The 22,005-nt window shown below is 41.4% G+C and overlaps 1 protein-coding gene across 9 annotated transcripts; it reads right to left on the bottom strand.

Moving 5' to 3' along the window:
- Positions 1-1,199: 1,199 nt before the first annotated feature.
- Positions 1,200-21,402, bottom strand: ZFP69B (ZFP69 zinc finger protein B). 9 transcript variants are annotated; one of them, XM_079100730.1, is made up of 6 exons: positions 20,367-21,402; positions 17,221-17,306; positions 16,486-16,580; positions 15,785-15,911; positions 15,428-15,526; positions 8,256-12,195 (listed from the first exon to the last, which is right to left on the bottom strand). In XM_079100730.1, the coding sequence occupies exons 4-6, from the start codon at positions 15,816-15,818 to the stop codon at positions 11,027-11,029; spliced, it is 1,302 nt and encodes a 433-aa protein (XP_078956856.1). In that variant the 5' UTR covers positions 15,819-15,911; positions 16,486-16,580; positions 17,221-17,306; positions 20,367-21,402; the 3' UTR covers positions 8,256-11,026. The 9 variants fall into 9 exon arrangements, with proteins under 9 accessions (XP_078956859.1, XP_078956860.1, XP_078956861.1 ...); XM_079100732.1 differs by having other exon boundaries at positions 21,311-21,397; XM_079100731.1 differs by lacking the exon at positions 20,367-21,402 and adding an exon at positions 17,969-19,327.
- Between the last annotated feature and the right edge of the window lie 603 nt (positions 21,403-22,005).

Here is a 22,005-nt window from a genome sequence, read left to right as displayed (position 1 = left end):
AGTAAGTATAACCAGATTTATTCAAACACAAAGATATGCAAACATCAAAGATGTAGAAACATCTGTCTGATTTCCCACCTTGTAAGCTACATGCACCTTCTGCCTGGTTCCAGATGTGGGAGTTAACACAGGTTTAAAACCGGACATCCTGGCTAGAACCCAGAAAATAGCAAATAAAAGCTCTGAGGCACTTCAACTCCCTGAGCTTCAGATTCCCCACCTCTAAAAAGGGGATAGTAACTGCATTTCTAGGGTTGCAATGCTAATTGGAACAACACTAGGCATACAGCAAACCCTTGGTTAACATTATTATATAAACTTTTAATTTTATGCTGTGTCATAACATTATCTTTTAAAGTTATTTAAAAATTTTTTTGAAATCTGCATTTAAAGTTCATTTTTAGTATCTTGACTGATGGAATAATCACATAGCTGTGTTTTGGCCTGGGCAAACAGCGACAATCAACACCCGTGAAGCCTAGCAACTGGTAAAATGTATCCTGGATTCAGAAATGTTAAAACTGGGAGGGGTTAGTGCTTAAATGGAAGAAATACAGTACATCAAGTTTAAGAGAGAACTCCTGCAGAATTGTTTGTAGCAGGCAGATTTGGAAACAATCCAAATCCATCATCTCATCCAACCACTGGCATCTAGGCAGGTACCTCCACCTTGACCAGGTCCTGTGTATTTGGCGTCCTCAAAACAGCTCGGTGGAAAAGGGGGTGGCCCGACTTTATGAAGTTTGTGGAGATGAGGGTTATGTGACTGCGTGCGTGCGCCTTGGGGACTGGAGCTTCAAGGAAATAGCCTATCCCTGAATATTGAAAAGATCTCGTTACCGTCATACGGAAACTTTCGACTCTTCGGTAAGCAGCAGTTAATGACGGCGGAGCTTCACTATGAAGTCGCCGCATCCTCACAGCGCTCCCAGGCAAGCCCGCCTCGAACAGAGAGGCAGACCAGGCAGGAGTACTCACCGGGTGGGCCTCGGACCCGGGGAGGGCCAGAGCTGGGCGTGGGAGCTCGCCCCCGAGCCTTTCTGCTGCAGCGAGGTCTCTTTAGAGGACTGGGTGGTACAGACTGTACTTTCCCAGCCTTTTATGGACAGTCCGCAACGTCCAGCGTTCGCCTGGACTTCCTTCCGAAGCCCGGAGGGCCCTCCGAACTGGACCAGGGTCTCTTCCAAATTCCCATCCAGGGCCCGCTAGGACGGTGGCTTTGCCAGCCGCGCCCCCAGAGCGGAGCTTAGAGGCCGGAATGGGAGGGCGCGCTGAACCTGCTCCTCGCAGGGCTCCTCGCAGGGCTCCTCGCAGGGCACCACGCTGGCTGTTGCTTAATGCCCGCGCCAGCGGCAGGGGCCAAGCGCACCGGCCTCCGAGGCCGAGCCGGGCGTCTCGCAGCGCCTGCGCCCCCAGGCGCGCCCTCCAGGTCGTCTGCGCAGCCCGCAGTCCTGCCCCAGCTTGCCCCAGCCTGCCCCAGCCTGCCCGCCCAACCCACGCGGCCCACGCAGAGCCGGTCCTGCGCGGGAGCGTCTCCCGCAGCCCCGCAACCCGCGGCCCGCCCTCCCCGGAGCGCGCGCCCGAGAAGCCGGAAGCCGGAAGCCGCCGAGCGCCCGGGCTCGCGCCCGCGGCCCAGACCCCGGAGGCGGCGCCCGGCCAGGCCGCCCCCTTACTGACCCAGCCCGGGCCCCGCGGCCCGCCCGCTGGTCGGAAAGCTTGAGTCCGGCGTTCTTCCCTCGCACAGCCTGTCTTCCCGGTGCTTGTGACCCGCCACGCGGTCCTGTGGGATGCAAGGATGCGGTAGTGAATGCTCGCTTTCCTGCTCTCTTGAGACTTCTTTCTGGTGAAATTAGTAATAAATAGGAAAATAAATCGATGATGCCCTCAGGTAATAGCAGGAGTCCCAGAAAAATTACATTAAAAACAAAACTCTGGAATACATGTTTTAAGTATTAAAGAGTCATGTATTAGTTTGCTAAGGCTGCCATAAAAAATACCACAGCTCAGATGGCTTAAGCCACAGAAATATATTTTCTCACACTTCTGGGAGCTAGTTTGATTTCTCCGACGGACTAACTCCTTTGGGTTGCAAATGGCTGCCTTCTTTCTATGTCCTCACAAGGTCTGTGTGTGCGCGCGTGTGTATGGCGCGTGCATACAAGTGTATACGTGTACTGTGCACTGCGCGCGCGTGCATGTTTCCTTGGTGTTTATGTATACATATCATCTTAGAGAAAAGGTGAACAGTAAAACATTTTGTTCCAGAATGCCCTCTTCATGTTCCCCAAAACGTAGTAAGTTAGAGAACAATGAGAGCAAGCCTGGGCCAGATACATATTACCCTAAGGACGCTGATGCACACTGGGAACTAGGGCAAATTAGTGTTATCTGTAGAGAGCTACTTTTCTTGCATGTACATCAGGACAGTTGCTCCTTGGGAGCTGGCCATACAAGCAAACTAAGCAAAATAATGCTGATAATGTCATTGCTTCTGCAGCTTAACACATAATACCCCTCTTTCAGTGGTAACTGGGAAGGAACTGAAGGCATTGTGGGGATGGATACCTGTCACTCCTGCAGCTGGCCACCATTGGATAAAACCATGAGGAAGAGGAAGCACTGTTTGGCAAAAGCACAGTGAGGATTGGGGGTGCTATCTGTTCAGCAGATGGCTACTGGAACTTCCCTGTAAGCATTTCTTCATAAAGCCTAATGCCTTATACAGCATTTCCAGGTATTTTCTTTGGTCTCTTGGCAGCCTATCCCACTGTGCTGGCACAACTGGATCATGGATGTGATAGTTTCTAAATTTCCTCTACTTATAAAGTCACCATTCAGATTGGATTAGAGCATATCTAAAGCTTCATTTTAACTTAATTGCCTCTTTAAAGGCCCAGTCTCTGAATACAGATGGATTATGAGGTAATGGGGATCAGAGTTTCAACATATAGATTTGGCAGGGGAGGACAAAATTGAGCCATAACAAGGGATTTAAGAGATGGCAAGATAGAAGGGAATTATCAGACCAAAACCTGGAAAGCTAGCATCCAGGAAGGTAATCAAAGGCAGCTGTTTGGACCTTCCTTGTGCACTTCAAAGGAAAAAAAAAAAAAAAAAAACCCACAACAAATGGGGAGTGAAATAGGAGGCCCTTCTAAAAACTGAGAACACAAAGAGTTATATCCTTAGAATGAGGATAAATAGGAAGTGAAACAGCTTCAGAGGTATTTGCCGGCTGGAATCAAGTTTCCTGTCTTAAGTCATGATCTTTATTTTAGTCAGCTTTTTTGCTCTTGTGACTAAAAGACCTGATAACAATTTTGGAGGGGGAAAGGTTTATTTAGGGCCTCACAGTTGCAGGTCTCAGTTCATAGACAGCAGGTTCCATTCCTCAGGGCTCATGGTGAGGCTGAACATCATGTTGGAAGAGTGTGGTGGAGGGAAGCAGTTCACATGATGATGAGAAAGCAGAGAGACTCCACTTGCCAGATACGAAATATATACCCCAAAGGCACATCCCCAATGTTCCTCCTCCAGTCACACCCTACCCACCTTCAGTTACCACTCATTTAATCTCCATCAGTGAATTAATTCACTGATTAGGTTAGGGCTCTCATAACCCAATCATTTCCTCCTCTAAACCCTTTTGCATTATCTCACACATGAACTTTGAGGGGATACCTCACCAAACCATAACCAGAATGCTAATAGGACCATGGACAGTGAAGGCAGGGCTCAAGTGGGTTCAAAGAAGGAGGACTCTATTGGAATTTGGAGTAGAGGCCGTTTGTGTTTTGTTCAGGCTGAGAAGTTGTCTGCATTTTGCCCATGTCCTGAGACTTTCTGTGAAGCTGATTTTAAAAAGCAATGAATTTCTAAATATGGTGGAAGAAATTTCTAGGCAGCATAGCATGTAGGCAGTGGCATGGATATTGCTGGCAGCTTTTAGCCAAGTTTATTTAGATATTCAGTAACAGAAAGCAGAGCAGAAAGATTTAAAAAACGTGAACTTCAAAGGCAGGAGTAAAAATGGAGCTAAGGAAGTTACAGTTGTTAAAGACATTACTGTCACTAAAGAAATGCTAAAGACTTTGCCCAGAAATGATAAGAAATGTGGCTTGAGGACATCTCAAGAATTGGCAAGATCATATCCATCTCAGACTCAAGGAGTAAAAGTAAAAATTCTCTTGAGAAGAGACTAGTGTGGCACCCTTCTTGCACAAAGGGGCCTAGAAAGTTTTTTAAACATGCTCAGCCACCCACGCGCTCAGAGACTGCTACAGCCAGGGTCCCTGGAGGCTTGGCTGCTGCTCAAGATGGCAGCAGATCTTGGAGTCAACCACGTGGTGCTGGTTCTACAGAAATGCAGGATCATGTTAGTGGATCATGGAAGCTTCCACCAAGATTTCAAAGGAAGGCTTGGAAAGCCAGGCAAAGTGCAGCAGGGTGGGAGTTCATTCAGGCAGCCCCTGAGAGGGCAAAGCATGGAGATTTGAGGAGGAAGCAGAAGCTTACAGTGGAGAACCCCAAGATTAAGAAATGCCAGTAATGTGGAACATTGTCCTAGGAAAGCTATAGGAATCAAGCAGAGACAAGCCAACAGAAAGGCCACTTGGGCTGCAACCAACAAGGCTAAGGGGTGGAGCTACACAAGCTTTTTGGGCAGAACATCACCATGCTATGTGCCCCAGATGCCAGATATGGAGCTATAGGACTTTTTTGCCCAGCTGAAATTCAGTCTTGCTTTGGTCCTATCCCTTATTTCTTCTGCCCCTATTTTTCTGAATGGCAATGTTTACTCTGTACCTTTATATATTGGATACTTGTATATCACTTTTGATTTTTACAGGAGCTTGGGATGCAAGTTTTCCCTGAGTCTCAGAGACTTTGGACTTGAACTTTTGGGCAATCCTGGAATTGTTGAGACACTGGGGACTCTTGGAAATTAACTAAATGTATTTTGCACTGACATAGTTGTGTGCTTTGGGGAGCAAGGGGCAGAATGTTATGATTTGAATGTGAGGTATCCCCCCAAACCTCATGTGTGAGACAATGCAAAAGGGTTTGGAGGAGGAAATGATTGGGTTATGAAAGCCCTAACCTAATCAATGAATTAATTCACTGAGGGGATTAAATGAGTGGTAACTGAAGGTGGGTAGGGTGTGGCTGGAGGAGGTGGGTCATTGGTGATGTGCCTTTGCAGTATACATTTTGTGTCTGGCAAGTGGTCTCTCTCTCTCTCTCTCTCTCTCTCTCTCTCTCTCTCTCTCTCTCTCTCTCTCTCTCTCTTTCTCTCTCTCTCTCTCTTTCTCTCTCTCTCTCTCTCTCTCTCTCTCTCTCTCTCTCTCTCTCTCTCTCTCTCTTTCTCTCTCTCTCTCTCCTTTCTGATCATCATGTGAGCTGCTTCCCTCCACCACACACTTCCTCTAAGATGTTCGGCCTCACCATGTATCCTGAGGAATGGAGCCTGCTGTCTAGGGATTGAGACCTCTGAAATTGTGAGCCCCCAGATAACCTTTTCCTCCTTCAAAATTGTTCTTGTCAGGTCTTTTAGTCACAGTAGTGAAAAAGCTGACTAAAACAATATTTTCAGGGCTGGGGAGATAGCTCAGCTGGTAGAGTGCTTGCCTCACCAAGCACAAGGCCCTGAGTTTGATCCCCAGTATTGCAAAAAAAAAAAAGAAAAAACCAATATTTTTAATTTCATCTCTGATTGTGATTTTACCAGGTGACTGATAAAAGAAATACAAATCCTCTTTAGAGGAAAGCATTATAATTGGGTTAGGTAGTAACTAGCAATAAGCAGTGAAATGCATGGCAAGTTGACAAGTGTTGGACTGGAGAAATAGCTCAGTTGGTAATGTGCTTACCTCATAAGCACAAGGCCTGGGGTTCAATCCCCAGCACTGCCAAAAAAAAAAAAAAAAAAAAGTAAAAATTCGCAAGTGTTCTTTTTTTAATAATTTATTTATTTTGATTCATTGTAAATAAATGGGGACAAGTGTCTGGGGATCGAACTCAGGACCTCGTGCTTGCAAGGCAAGCACTCTACTGACTGAGCTATCTCCCCCGCCCCAGGAATAACTCTTGACAGGGTTCATTGATGTTGATGTGAAGCTAGGAATTACAGCTATAGGTGTCTCCATTTGTCTAGGAAGTGCAGGTACGCCAAGATAACTTCTGACCAGCTACTGACCCAGTGCCCACATTAATGTGGGATTGACTTTAGATATAGTCCCCCTAAATTGGATGGACACCATGACAGTTCCAGAGAGACCAACTAAGTTAAAAAACTCCATCTCCTGCATGAAGGAGGAGTTGAATACCTGATTGGCAAAGAAGATGGTCCCCAGTCTGATAAACATCAAACAGTAATAAATTTGGATTTAGTGTTGTTATCTTTGTTGTTCTTTGTTTGGAGATGACCCACTCTCTCTCTTGAGAGGGCTCTTTGTTTAAGCCTTGCTTTGCTTTTACTTTACTTTCACTTATAATAAAATTCTCTTGCATGCCTTTTTAAAACATTTTAACCTTTATTTATTTATTTACTTATTTATTTATATGTGGTGCTGAGAATCAAACCCAGTGCCTCATACATGCTAGAAGTGCTCTACTACTGAGCCACAACCCCAGTCCACTTGCATGGCTTTTTGTGTATGACTTTAAATTTCCCTTCATCAGAACATAAGAATCAGGGCTGGGGTTGTGTGTGTGTGTGTGTGTACCCCCCCACACACATATATATTTAAAAGAAGATCATAAGAACCAAGGTTTGGAGTTTCAGCTCCCCACCTTCCTCTGACAATTGTAGGCTCCCAACTTTTCCTACATAGAGGCAATGCCAAATACAGACTTAAAGATAACCACAGCTCTGAGGTAGCACACTTGCCTCTGGGTTTGATCCCTAGCACACACACAAAAAACCCCTCACACACACTCACACACACACACACACACAAACTAGACTTTTAATGAGAGCCAGCAGAAACACAACCACCAGAAATAGTCCTGCAAAGAAACTTTTTTCAGAATTATCAGAGGCAAACTATAAAATAATTTGTTTTTTCTTAAATAAAACACAACTGACAATTTTGGCAGGTACCTATAAGGTCTAAAATTTGATACAGCAGATGCAAAAAGGAAATATAAATATTATGATAGGTAAATACAGTAACAAAATTAAGAATTTGATGGATAAGGATAATAGATGAGACATAGCTAAATAGATTAAATGAAAAGTTAGGTCAGAAGAGATTATCTAGAAACTAACATTAAGAAACAAACAAAAAAAAGGACTTTGGATGAAACTCAATGAAGAGCACTTACATAGCATGCATGAGGCCCTGGGTTCAATCTCCAGTACAAAAAAATAGAGAAGAGAGGATAGATATGGAGGACTCGGTGAGCAGCTCTAACGTAAGTTCAAAAGAAGCTAGGAGACTGTATTTAAAGATATAGAGAATGAATATTTTTCACTACTTATAAAGGCAACCAGATCACAAATGTAAGACAACAAAATTTCTAGTAGGAAAATAAATAGAAATCCACACTTAGACACATCACAGTAAAACTGAAAAATATTAATGATCAGAGAAAAATCTTTAAAAACTTCTGTGGTTATTTTATAAAATGCATACTCCTCCCTCCAATGGGTAGAGATTCCCCTTGAATGTGAGGAAGACTTGCTTCTAAAGAAAAGAATGTAATACATATAGTGTCCAAAGTTAAGTCATGAGAGACATTGCCATTTCTGCTATGCACACTCTTTATGTTGATTTGGATCTGTAATGTCCCCAATAATCTCATGTTGAGCGCATGATCCTGAATTCAGCAAGGTTCAGAGGAGGAGCTTTTGAAAGTGATTTCATGAGGACTCTCATATCATCAGTGGATTAATCCTTTGATGGCACAATGGACACTGGGGGGCGGGAACTAGCTGAAAAACAGCACCACAGGGGCATGCCCTAGAAGGGTTTATCTTCTCCCTGGCCCCTTCTTTCCCCTTTCCTCCCCACTTTTATCTGTCTCCTCCTCCTCTCCTTCCTGGATGCCATGAGCTGAGCAAGTTTTCTCTGCCCCACACTTCCACCATGATGTTCAAGCCAGTCAACCATGGACTGAATCCTCTGAAATCATGAGTCAAAACAAATCTTTCCTCCTTTGAGTTGTCCATGTCTGGTATCTTGGTTACAGCAATGAAAAGCTAACACAGATTACTTGAAACCCAACTGAGTTGCCAGAATCACCTTCTCCATCATGCAAGTGAGCCAGTCCTAGCCAGGAGACAGTGCAAACAGGATAGTTCCCCATTCCGTTGCCTCTGTCCCCAGTCAAGCTTTCAGATGACTTCAACTTCAGCTGACATCTTGACTACATTCTGAGTCAGTAGTTCCCATATAAGGAGCTTCTTTCATGTTTCACCCATGAATTCTCCAAAGTTTATTTTTTAAATCATTAAGTGTTGAAGTTATTTGTTGTGCAGCAATCAATAATTAACATAATGGCAAAGCAACTGATAACATAGGAGACACTGTGACAGTCAACAGCATAAGCAGTAATGGAAGCCAGAAGATAGTGGAACAAAATCTTCCAAGTGTTGTGAGGAAATAATTGACAACCCAGAATTCAATACAGGTTAAAAGGTTTATATATATATTTTTTTTTTCAAGATATTCAAGAGTAGGCAAGCCTGCCACAGTTATGGTTTTGTGCCCATAACCCCAGATACTCAAGAAACTGAGGCAAGAGGAGCATGAGTTCAAGGACAGCCTGGGCACAGTATGGCCCCAGCCTAAACAAACAAACAAACACACAGGCAAAATGAAGACATTTTCAGGCAAACAAAAACCGAGAGTTTGTCCCCGGCAGACTACATTAGAAGAAATTCTCAGAAAAGAAAAGAAATTTTCAGGCAGAAAGAAATGATTCCAGACAAGAGGACAAAGATGGAAAAAGAACAAAGAAAGCAGAACATATGACTAAATCTTAAGTCAGCACTAATGACATAGAATAAAAATCTAATTTGTGATTTTACAAAACAGAATTCAAGCCAAGCACAGTGGCACACACCTGTAATCCCAGCAACACGGGAGGCTGAGGGACTGCAAATTCAAAGCCAACCTCAGCAACTTAGCAAGATACTGTCTCAAAACAGAAAAATAAAAAGGGCTGAGGATATAAAGCACCCCTGGGTTCAATATCCAATATAAAAAAATATATATCTAAGAACAATAGCATATAGATCAGGAAAGGGGTAAATGGTGTTAAAGCATTCTACATATTGCATGACTACATGTGACTACATAAAATAGGGTAGAGATATTGTTAATTTTTCTTTTTTCTCTCTTTCTTTGGTACTGGAGACCAAACTCAAGCCCTTCCCCAAATTAGGCATGTATTCTGTTACTGAGTTTCACCCCTGTCCAATAAAATTAAATTTTGGTTAAAAAAAGTATGTTTTGCTGGAAGACACATTACTGAATATGAAGACTTATTAAAAAGGTTAGAGTAAGAAAATGAGGCAGGGAAGGAAATGAGTTCAGAAGTGGACACACACATAGATCATCACCTTATTTATGTCAAGATTGGGGGAAAGAGTGTCTTTTTTAGAAAGTGAGTCTGGGGCAATTGGATATTCATGTTGACTCATACACATGTTGACACAGTCCAGATGGACTGAAGATTTAAATGATAGGAATTTTAGTCAGCTGTTTCACTGCTGTGACCAAAAGACCAGACCAGAACAATTTTAGAGAAGGAAAAGTTTATTTGGTGTTCATGGTTTCAGATGTCTCAGTCCACAGATGGTCAACTCCATTGTTTTGGATTGGAGCTGAGCAGAGCACCATGGTGGAAGAATGTGGTGGAGAAAAGCAGCTCAGGACATGGTACTAGGAACCAGAGAGAACGAGCTCGGTTCTCCAGTCACACCCCTAGTGACCCTCCTCCTCCAATCACATCCAACCCACCTACAATTACCACCCAGTTAATCCCTATCAGTGGATTAATTCACTGAAAGTTTAACACTTTCATAACCCAATCACTTCCCCTTTAAACTTTCTTACATTATCTAACAAATAAGTTTTGGAGGGACATCTCATCTAAGCCAGAAGAATGGGCAAAACAACAAAACTTTTTAGAAGAAAAGAGGAGAATGTTTTTATGACCTTGAAGTAGGCATAGATTTACTACATGGGGAAAATTGATAAATTAACTCAGATTAAAATTAAGAACCTTTCAGACACTGCTGGGTACACCTATTTTGGAAATGCATTTGGCTCTATATACCAAAGTTAAATTTTGACTTAGCAATCTCTCCCCTAGGTATATACTTAACAGAAATACACAGGTTCAGATGCTCTAGTTTATATACTCTCAGGCCGCTTTTGTGCAAAATGGCAAAGCTAAGTAGTTGTTTCAGAAGCCATATAATCACACATAACGTATCTACCATGTGACCTTTACTGAAAAAAAAAAAAGTTTGCCAATTCTTGATCTACAGGAAACTACACAATATGCATAAGCATACTTACACATATATTGTATAGTGGCTATACATCAATTCTAGAAAACTCCCTTTATTTCTATAACCAACAATTTCAGAATACACCTTCAAACTATATGAAAGGATAGGATAAGGTTGTACTATATTCTATTCTGATTCATTACAAGGATATTTAAAACAGTGATTCTCAATGGTCAATCCCCGGATCTCTGACCTGCCACGAAATTTGCATTGGTCCATAGTGAAATGTGAAAAGTAAAGACATGTTTGGGAGACTTTCATAGTTAAGTCAGTATAATGAGCTATTCATCTTAATTACATCTTTTCTACATTTTTAAATATTAAAATGCTCTTTTATGAAACAATGCTGATAAATAGATGGTTAATTTTAAGATGGCAAAATTAGTAGTTGGTAACATCTATCCAATCATTCAAAACATAGTGGTTCTTAAAATCTAAAGGTTAGGGAACCATTGATTTAGAGGCTTTTGCTCCAATAGTTTCTTCGATGTTGAATATATTTCATGTATCATTGCTGAAGGTATTTCTTAAATGTGTTTTGCAGTGTCTAATAAGTGATGAACTACAGCTGAAGGCTTTGCCACACTCATTACAATCATAAGGTTTTTCTCCAGTATGAATTCTCTGATGTTTAGCAAAGGATGAATCATGCCTAAAGGCTTTCCCACAGTGACTACACTCATAGGGCTTCACTCCAGTATGAACTCTCTGATGAATGGAAAGATGTATTCTCTGACTAAAGGCTTTCCCACATTCCTTACACTTATATGGTCTTTCTCCAGTATGAGTTCTCTGGTGCTGAGTGAGGTAGGTGCTGTGGCTAAAGGTTTTATTGCATATGTTACAAATATAGGGTTTCACACCAGTATGAATAATCTCATGTTGCCTCAGGTGTCTAATCTGGAAAAATGCTTTTCCACAGTCTTTGCATGTAAAAGGCTTCTCTCTAACATGAGTTCTCAGATGCTGGATCAGTCCAATGCTCTGGCTGAAGGCTTTCTCACACACCCCGCATTCATAGGGTTTCTCTCCAGTATGAATTCTAACATGTTGAGTAAGGGATGAAGGATGTCTGAAGGTTTTCCCACATTCCTTACATTCATAGGGTTTCTCACCAGTGTGGATTCTCTGATGTGGAATAAGGGATGAACTTTGGCTAAAGGCTTTTCCACATTCCTTACACCTGAAAGGTTTCTCTCCAGTATGAATTCTCATATGTTCAGTAAGATGAATGAGTTGTTTGAAAATTTTTTCACAAATGTTACATTCAAAGGTTTTCATTTTTGTATAACTCCTTGAATGATTAATTAAATCTAAACTGCATCTGCTTCTCTTTCCAGATGTGTCATTTTTATGGTCTCTTTTTCTTGAAGAACCTGCTAGTCCTGGGATAACTTTTGAACTCACATGAATTTTTTTGTCAAATCTCTTAGATTCTTGGCTTCTCTCCTGAATGAGCATTTTCTTATGGATTAAGGGGATTTGCCCTTCACCCATTCCTTGGTTTTCCAGGTAACTTTCTAATTTATCACATTTTGAAACTCTTTCCAATGTAGAATACAAGGTATTTCTCCTTGTGGACCTTTCCATTATCAGCCCAGGATGTAATTCTTCCCATGAAATGTCATTCTTTAAGGTTGATTCTTTGGTTTCTGTTTTACTCTCCAAGTCTGAAAGAAATCCAAATATAAAAATGACCCATATTCACCGCATGTCAAAATTTAAATTGCCACAATGAGAACAGATGGGAAAATATATATAATAGTAGCTACAGGAGGCTTGGACTATCTTCCAAGTGTTCCTGCCACTAAACAGCTGATATGAAAGCAAGTGAAGAAATTGTAAGAGGAAAGTAGCTTTGAAAACCAGTGAGGAGTTCATCCATGTGAACTGCAAAAAGGAACAAACCAAGAAAATAAGGGCAAATATTTAAATATATGATTAAGAAAAACAGGATTCTAGGGCTGGGGTTGTAGTTCAGTGGTAGAGCGCTTGCCTATCATGTGTGAGGCACTGGGTTCGATCCTCAGCATATAAATAAATAAAAGTGTTGTGTCACACACATACATATATATACACATATATAAAGATAAACAGGATTCTAACATCATATTTCTAAGAAAAAAATTCTTTAAGAGAAAAGAACTTTAAAAAATGTCTTAGTTGGAGATATAGTTAAGTGGTGGAGCACTTGCCTCGCGTGTACAAGACCATGGGTTCAATCCCCACAACCACAAAAACAAGACAAGTCTCTCTCGCAAACACTTTTTAAACATTTACATAAAATGTTAAATATATTGTTTCAGATAATTTGTTATTATATGTATTATTATGTAATATTAATTATATAAAATATTATATTAGTAACATAATGACTTCTTATTTAATGTATTGATTAAAAATGGGTGACCTCCTCCTATCTGAAATGAAACTCCCCCTGTCTCTGAGGATTTGGGCATTTCCCAACTATGTCTATGTGAATGTATACCTTTGTGCATACATGGTTTTACATTCATATTTGTACAGAAAAGGGATCTTGGTATATATATAGTTCTATATTTAGTTTTGTTGTGGTACTGGAGATTGAACACGGAGCCTCACATATGCTAGCCAAGTGCTCTATCACTGAGCTAAACTCCTATTCCTTGATTTGCTTTATTAATTCAACTATATCTATGAGCCTCCCTTTATGTCTTCATGTTTAGACTTCCCTCGTTCTAATAATTGCACTGCCTTCTATAGTATGGACATATGATAATTCGACATTTCCCTACTAAAAAATATTTAGGTTGTTTCCAACTTTTCACTGTTACAAATCATACCACAATCTATATTACTATGCATATATTTTTGTACATTTTTAAAAAAAAATTTTTGTACTTGTAGATGGACAGCATGCCTTTATTTTATTTATTTATTTTTATATGGTGTTGAGAATTAAACCCAGTGCCTCACATGCGCTAGGCAAGAGCTCTACCCCTGAGCTACAACCCCAGACCAATACATTCTTGCTAAAACCATGATTTCCAGAGACTGAAAAATCAGGGGAAGTCAGCATGAGAAATCTGTTTAGGAGAGAGATGATTTCTATTTTTGAATTTCTGGATTTGCAGTGGTAACAGTGCTTTTGTATAGAGATGCTGTAAATGTCAGGGCTGTGTGGGAATGGAATTCATATGGATGTACAAAGCAGTGATGAGAATACAGAGAATATAGGTACGGAAGGGAGAGCTGAAACTATCACAATGTATTTGTGGGAGTTTCCAAAGTAACATCACAGTAGTGTAAAAGACAAGAGGCTCCCGAGGGATTGTGGCACAGACTATGGATGGTCATTGAAAGCTGTTCTCCCCATTTCTGGACATACAACTAAACTATATCTCTCAATCTCCCTAGAGTTAGATTGAGTGAGGTAACAAAGGTCTCCCCTGCCAAGTGAATGAGAGGAAAATGACGTGAACCACTCTAAGCTGGCGCATAAAAACTTCCTAAATGAGCTCCTCTGTGCTCCTATTCTATGCTGGCTACATGCAGATAATGAGGAAACCCCAGGGATGGTGAAGTCACAGAATGGAAGCAGCCTTGGTCTCTGAATTGCTAGGCAGAACTGTCAACCGACCTAAACAATTCCTGCAGACCAGTTTATGACCTAAAAAATATCCTGTGTGAGGTAATTCAAGGCTCAAAATGTGTTGTGGAATTTTAAAGTCTATTTGTTATAGTATGTTAGCCTCTCTTAACAAAGCAAGAAATTATACATCTGCATTTCAAAATATACTGATGAGAAGCACTCACAACAGGAGAGTAGAAAAAAATTATTAATCTACCTGGTGAAGAAAAGCATACCAAGGTGTTGAAATCTATATAATCTAATGCTGCTATCTAGAATTGTATAAGAACATAAACTGCCGGGCAACAGAGTGAGACTCTGTCTCTTAAAAAAAAAAAAAAAAAAAAAAAAAAGAGGCTGGGGGCTGTAATTCGGTAGTGGAGCACCTGCCTAGAATGTGGGAGACCCTGAGATCAATCCCCAGTATTGCCCTCCCACACACCTATATATATGGACTCCTCCAAATACTAACCAAACGTCCTACAGGAATTTCTCTTTTTTTCCTCCAGGTACTAGGGATTAAATTCTGGGGTGCTCTTACCACTGAGTTATATACCCAGCCCTTTTTATTTTCTATTTTGAGACAGGATCTCAATAAACTGCAAAATGGCTTCAAATGCACAGTCCTCTTGCCTCAGTCTCCCAAGCTGGGATTACAGGCATGCACCACTGCTCCTGGATGTACAAATTTCTTAACCAGCCTTCTTTTCCTCATTTGAATGATGGAGCTAGTATGGGACTCACAGAGGCCAGTGTGGTAAAAACCTGTCATTATTACTTTTCTTAGATGTTGAAGAAGACTATTAAAAGCTGTCAGAATTGGTAAGAAGGGATTCTCTGGTGATTTCTCAAAGAGTCATAAGTTATCTGGCATGAAAAACTGAATTGCACAAATTAAAAAGAGAATCAGAATAGAAGCTGTGATAAGAGAATAAGAATTAGGAAAAAATATAAAATAAAATCATGGAGAGAGTGAAACCAATGATAAAATGACAGAGAACTGAGTAAAGTGAGTTGTGTTTAATGAGAAGAGACATGTATACCTCAGATGCACAAAGAAAAGAAACTGTGATCAAAGCAAAGTTTGGAATACTGGACAAAGGGAAGAGCACAAAATCAGGTCAAGAGAAATCAAGAAGGCATCTCTCTTTCTCTGACTCCATAGAGGCTAATGAAAAGATGTAAAAAGGGGGTTAAAAGGGCAGACTCAGCTTTCTTGTATGCACCATCTCCCCACAGCCTAGGGGAATTTTCTGGCCAACATCACAAAACTCTACCTGCCTCACTCTTACCTGAACGAGAACCTCCTAAAACCTTTCCCTCCATCAGCCATGGTTCGTCTCCTTTCTCCAACTGGGAAATCACACCAGGTTTGCAAAGCTGATATCCTGCTAAAGGGAAAGAAGACACTGTACATGCTGTGGTCAAAGAGCCATCCCAAGAATTTAAAAATAGCCCTCTGGTATTCAGTCTTATGATGGATGGAGTAGAAACACCAGGGCAAAATACCACAGCAATTCTGACATTGTGTTCAGAAGGTACGAGAAATCTCTAGTATAGAACCCAAAGCCCAAGCAAAGGCCTTAATTTAGAAATAAGGATTTTCTTCCAATTGGGGAACCAATTTTATGAGGGCACCTAATCCTTACCCACTGAGACCAGGTTCCCATAGTTCTCCAGCATCACCTCCCGGTACAGATTCCGGTGAGCAGGAGCCAGTTGTCCCCACTCCTCCTGAGTGAAGTCCACAGATACATCTTTGAAGGTTAACAGTTCCTAGAACATCAAATAAATTCCTTTCAAGTCAGAGTTCAGGAAGTTGTTCAGACCTTGTCTAGATGCAAAAAGATTCTAGTCAAGTTTTTCTGGATACCCTCTTGATAACTGTTTCCTGATTCTGCTAAAGATTGTAAATCAAAGTACAAAGCATGTAAGCTGCAATTTGGTTGAAAGGAAAACATTCATGAAATATGAAATAATTTAGATTAAGGACAAAAATCCTCAAGAAGATTTGGGAAAAAGGAAAGTTCGAAGAGGGCTAAGGCCATAACACGGGGACCTTTGTTGGACTGAAAGAACTGATTAAAATGAGAATATTTTAGAATGGGCAAAATGTCCTTAGCTAAGTTTCTCTGTTAAATAAGGAAAGTATGAGAAAACAGCAGATTTTAGGAGGGAACATGAAATCTGCCTTGTAAGGAAAGATCTCTTGATTGAGGCAGACATTCTGGATTGTAAAGTTCCAGTATCTTCTCTACTCATTCCTTTCTTTCTGTACTTGTGCCCCAGGATTTGACTAAAATTTTCTCCTAAAGGTCACTAAAGAAGTGACCTCCAAGGATACTGGTACCTGATTCTGTTGATTTTAAAATGTTGCTTAATGGACCTGGGGTGTAGTTCAGTTGTAGAGTGTTTTCCTAATAAGTCCTAGGTTCAATTCCAGCACTGCAAGTAAATAAAATAAAATTAAAATAAATTTTTAAAAATTAAATGCTTTTAAAAGTAAAATAAAATAAGCCGAGCACAGTCGTGCATGCCTGTAATCCTAGTCACTTGGGAGGCTAAGGCGGGTAGATTGAAAGTTTTGAGGTCAGCCTGGACAACTTAAATAGACTCTGTCTCAAAATAAATAAAAAGAACTGGACATATATCTCAGTGGTAAAGCACCCCTGGGTTCAATCCCTACTACATAAAAAATAAGTATATTGTTCCAAATATCCAATGTTTTATTTATTTAATGTTTGTCTTTCTCCCAGATAGATCTGAGTTTTAAAGATAAGAACTACATTACATACTTCCTCTTTCATATGTACCCCAACACAATTTTTAAATTTGTTGGATAAATGACTAGAGGTCTGATTAAAACAAGAGGTTTAATGAGGAGGGTTATACCAGACAGGAAATCAATTGATGTCACTGAGTTTCCTGAGGAAAAAGATGCTACAAAAACACAATTCAAGAAAATGGAGTCAAAGAAAATCCAAGTTTGGAGATCAGCAGGGGATGCAGCTCAGTGGTAGAGTACTTGCCTAGCACGTGGGAGGCCCTGGGTTCATCCCCAGCAACACAGGAATCTCCAGCTCACCTGGGATCCTGCTGTCAGGAGCCCAGGAGTCACTTCATCTTCGAAACTTTCTCCCTGAAGCTCATCAGCAGGCAGAGGTGGCAGAGCTGGGGAAAGAAAACAACCATGAAGTTTGCATCTTCCCAAATAGAAAAACTACTTGCAGATTCATTGAATGGGGCTCCTCCCCCAGTATACTAACAAATCAGTCTACATAATGCACAACCATAGAAATGAAAAGATGTACCCCATTTGTGTACAATGAATCAAAATGCAGTCTGTAAAAATAAAAAAAGAAAAAAAAAAATTTTTAGTTGCTGATAGACCTTTATTTATGTATGTATGTATGTATATGTTTATTTATTTATACATGGTGCTGGTAATGAAACCCAATGCCTCACACATGTTAGGCAAGCACTCTAGCACAAAGCTACAACTCCAACCCATACAAAAGAGGGACATTTAGAGCAATTCAAGAGCAGCCCAAGCTTCCTTAATGAGGATGACTGGCAGTGTGTTGCTTAGATATTAATATTTCCCAATGGTCAGTACTGATCCCAAAATAGATCAGGTCACTCCTTTGTTCAAAAATCCTCAAAGGGGGCTGGCTGGGGTTGTGGCTCAGTGGTAGAGCACTTGTGTGAGGCATTGGGTTCAATTCTCAGTATCGCAAATAAATAAAAATAAAGATCCATCGACAACTAAAAAAAAAAAAAAAAAATTTAATTCTCAAAGGTTCCCCATAGACAAGAAAGAAAAATCCATACACTTCAGCATGAACTTCAAGACCCCCCACAACCAGTCCAAAGCTGTTTCTCCAAGTGTTAGCTCCCTCTAATTGCCATCTTTCAGCCACTGGATGCACCTGCCCACACAATCCTGTTCACCGTTCCTTGGATAGGACCCAGCTCAGTACTTTTCTCCAAATCCTATACCTAGTGAAAACAGAATATCCTTCAGGCCCAGTTCAACAGAAATTTTCTCAGACACCCTTAATGAGAAGAAAGCTTCTTTTCCCCTACATTCCCCCAAAGCATGATTGGTATCTATGCAAGGCTGCTTCCTATTTATTTGTATAATTATCTCCCTTGATTAAGTATAAGCATAGAGGAGAAAATGGATCTTGTTAATTTATTTTTACATCTGTTAAAATGCTAAGTATAAACCATGCCAAGATGCTAGAATTTGAGAAATAATGGCTGAAACTGAGGTACTAAAAATATGAACTATAGGGGCTGGGGTTATAGCTCATGGTAGAGAGTGCTTGCCGGGCACATGTAAAGCACTGTGTTCGATCCTCAGCACCACATAAAAATAAATAAATAAAATAAAGGCATTGTGTCCATCTACAACTAAAAAAATATTTTTAAAAAAATATGAACTAAGGCTGGAGTTGTGGCTAAGTGATACAGCGCTTGCCTGGCATGTGTGAGGCTCTGGGTTCGATACTCAGCACCACATATAAGTAAACACAATAAAAGATCTACTGACAAATAAAAAAATTTTTTTAAAAATAAAACTATAAATGAAGGTCCATGAATTACTGTCTTGTATTTTATTACACCTTTAGATAATGAATATTGGGCACCCATATAATTGTTAAGATTTGCCATTTATCTATTTGTATCTTTCTGAACCATTTCAAATTTGCAGACACCATACTTCCATCTCTAAATATTTCAAATAAAGATATTCTCTTACATAAACACAATATCACATATCATAAATAAAAACTGTTATAGAATTACTGTCAATTCCATAGTATCATCCATATTCATATTTGCTCCATATTCATATTTCCTCAACTGTTCCCAAATTTTCTTTTATTCTGAATTTTTTCCAAACCAGGAGTCAATCCAGTTCACACAAAGTGGTAGTCACCTCTAGCCTCTCACCCTAGGACAGCACTCCCATTTTCATGACATTAACTTTATTTAAGAGCCCAGAACAGTCTGACTGCATTCTCATGGTTTAATTTCACTTCTCCTCCCTCTAGATTTTCTGTGAAGCAGAAGTTCATTCTATGTAAGCTTGATTTAGGATCAGGCAAAATATTTCTGTGGATACCATGTATGTATATAATATTGCCCAGAAACTACAAAATGCCAAGTTATTCCATTACTGGAACATCTGAAAAACCACATTCTGTCCTTGACATTTAGCAAGTAATCTGTGGGGTGTGATACTCGGACACCAGGTAAGTATGTGTTTCCCACCAACCTTTCAATTATTTCATTTGCCATAAAATATTCTATCATTTCTTCTGTTATTACTGGCAGTAATTTTTTTATAAAGAGCTTCCCCTTACCAACTGAAGATCTAAAAGGCAAGGTAAATGCATCATTCAATCACATAATAATTTATTTTCTTTCTTTTTTTGTGGTACTGGAAATTAAACTCTGGAGCACTCCACCACCGAGCTACATCCCCAGATCTTTTTTAAAAATATATATATTTTAGTTATAGATAGACACAATGCCTTTATTTATTTATATGTGGTGCTGAGAATCAAACCCAGTGCCTCACACATGCTAGGCAAGTGTTCTACCACTAAGCCACAATCCCAGCACCCCCAGTTCTTCTTAAAATTCTTTTGAGACAGAGTCTTGCTAACTTGGCAAGGCTAGCCTTGCACTTGTGATCCTCTTACCTCACCCTCCTAGGCTGCTGGGATTACAGGTATGCATCAATCAGGACACTTAAAACGGTCCAGAACTTGTCCTGGGGAGTCTCTTGAACCTGGTTCCCACACCCTTTTGACACATGTATTTAAGCTCTCCTTGCTTTCTAGCACAAGACACTCTTCTGTTATGTTCCCTGCTGCTTTCTCCTTCTGACCTAACCACTAACTGATTGACTCTGGGCAGGAATCCCGTTTAATTCATATTTCCTCACTGCTAAAATGTGGAAAACCAAGCAAGTCATCCTGCTCCTCATGTGAGTGGTGAAGATGAAAAGAGGTAACATACACAGCCATGACACTGAAATATTGGTTTGGGGCTGAAATGACCTCCACTACTTAGGAAAACTCTAGACGACGCCCATAATCAAGAACTCCAAAGACCTTTCACCCTACCTCCCCAGAGATGCTTCTCCTCTCTGGGTCTACCTTCCTTCCCACACTGGAGGAGAATGCTTCCCTCCCACCCCCATCGGCCTATTCTCACCTTTTCCTTCGAATATTTTAGTCACATCCTCCCACAGGGGCGCCCCCTCTTTGGCCTTCCTCCGATGGTTCAACTTTACCCAGGTGCTGGCCTTGGTGGGCAGGGTAATCAGGAGCTGCTGCGGCATGATGACTTCTGCACTCCTTTCCGAGGGACTCTGCCTCAGCAACCAGGCAAAGTCCTGACTGTACTTGTCCACTTCTGATGAGGAAACTGCTGGAACCCCAGACGGGAGGAGGAGGGAGCCACGGCTGTACTGGCCTCCTCTAATACCCAACTCCTGCTCCTCTGTGTCCTCAGTCTCAGGAACCAGGGGGAAGATACAGTACCAAAATCTGGGGTGTGGTCTTTTTTCTGTCAGTGGAGGAACATCCCCCACCTTGGATTCATATGCCTCAGCAGGCGGCTGGAGGCTCCAGGTATTTACTGAGCCACCCCACCCTCTCAAGTCTCCTGGAGATGCTGAGCAAAAAACATTAGGGTCAAGAAAGTATCCAGAAGCCTCGATTATGCCATCAGATTCTAAAACTTGCAAAATCACTGTAAAGTGTTTAGAAAAGAGAGAAGGAACTTTTGGATAGAAACATAGTCCAAAACACCTGCAGGTATCACTAAGCACAAAGAGAGGAAGAGGCCAATTATTTGTTTTAGGCACTATTATGCTTAAAAACAGCCCGGGATTTGGAACCGCAAAGGATCTGGGTGTGAATCCCAATTCCTTCCCTTGCGCTGAGACAAATGATGTCACCGCTCTATCCGGGTTCCCCCTCTCGAACCGACAGGCTACACCTCGCTCGAAGGCAGTGGCGCTCGGGCCTTTTCGCAGCTTGGGTCTGAGTCAACTGCGCGGCATCCGCGCACTACACGTTGACGACGAGCAGTGCTGGGGCTTCACGGCTCGCTGCCGTTCCCAAGCTCTGGAGCGTCCCCGCACCCCGGCTCACCCGCGGGGCAGCACACCCGCTTCGCGGCTGCAGACAGTCGGCTCCGCTCCCGGCGCCCACTAACCCGCGGAGCGCCGCGGCTGCCCGCGCAATACGCCTGCGCGGCGGCCCGCGTGTCCCTCCCGGCGTCCTCCGCAGGAGCCGGCCTGGGCGCTCGCCCCGCCCTGACCCCCACGACTGGGTCACCCAGAACGCGAACCCAGCACGACAGCCCCACTTCAGGGAGAGGAGCTGGGTGCCCCATGCTGAGGATGCACATCGAAGTGTCTATGTGGACATTTGAGCCCTTGACAAAAGGGAACCGCTTTTTGTTTAAAACCCACGAATCCCACGTTCATTGAATAATATGTATATGGAAAAAGACTAAAAATTGAATGTGTTGCAGTTTTATTAAAAGGATACAACCAGGTAGCTTTCTATTCTACCATTCAATAAAAGTTCTCACGTTAATTGCCTTCCTTACATTTCTGAAATGTCTGAAAATACACAAAAACAGGAGAATAGTGATTACCTGTAATCTCAGCAGATAACCATTGCTAACATTTGACCCGCAGTCTTCCCTATACGCACACGTTCCGTTTGTTTTTCATGCATTTTAAGATATTTACCATAGAAGTGATTATACTGTAATGCTGTTTTATTGCTGGATTTTCTCCCCTCAACAAATAGTACATCATTCCAAATACTGTACATCT

The sequence above is a fragment of the Sciurus vulgaris genome (assembly GCF_902686455.1).
Source record: "Sciurus vulgaris genome assembly, chromosome: 1".
NCBI lineage: Eukaryota > Metazoa > Chordata > Mammalia > Rodentia > Sciuridae > Sciurus > Sciurus vulgaris.
This window is presented reverse-complemented; position numbering and strand designations above follow the sequence as displayed.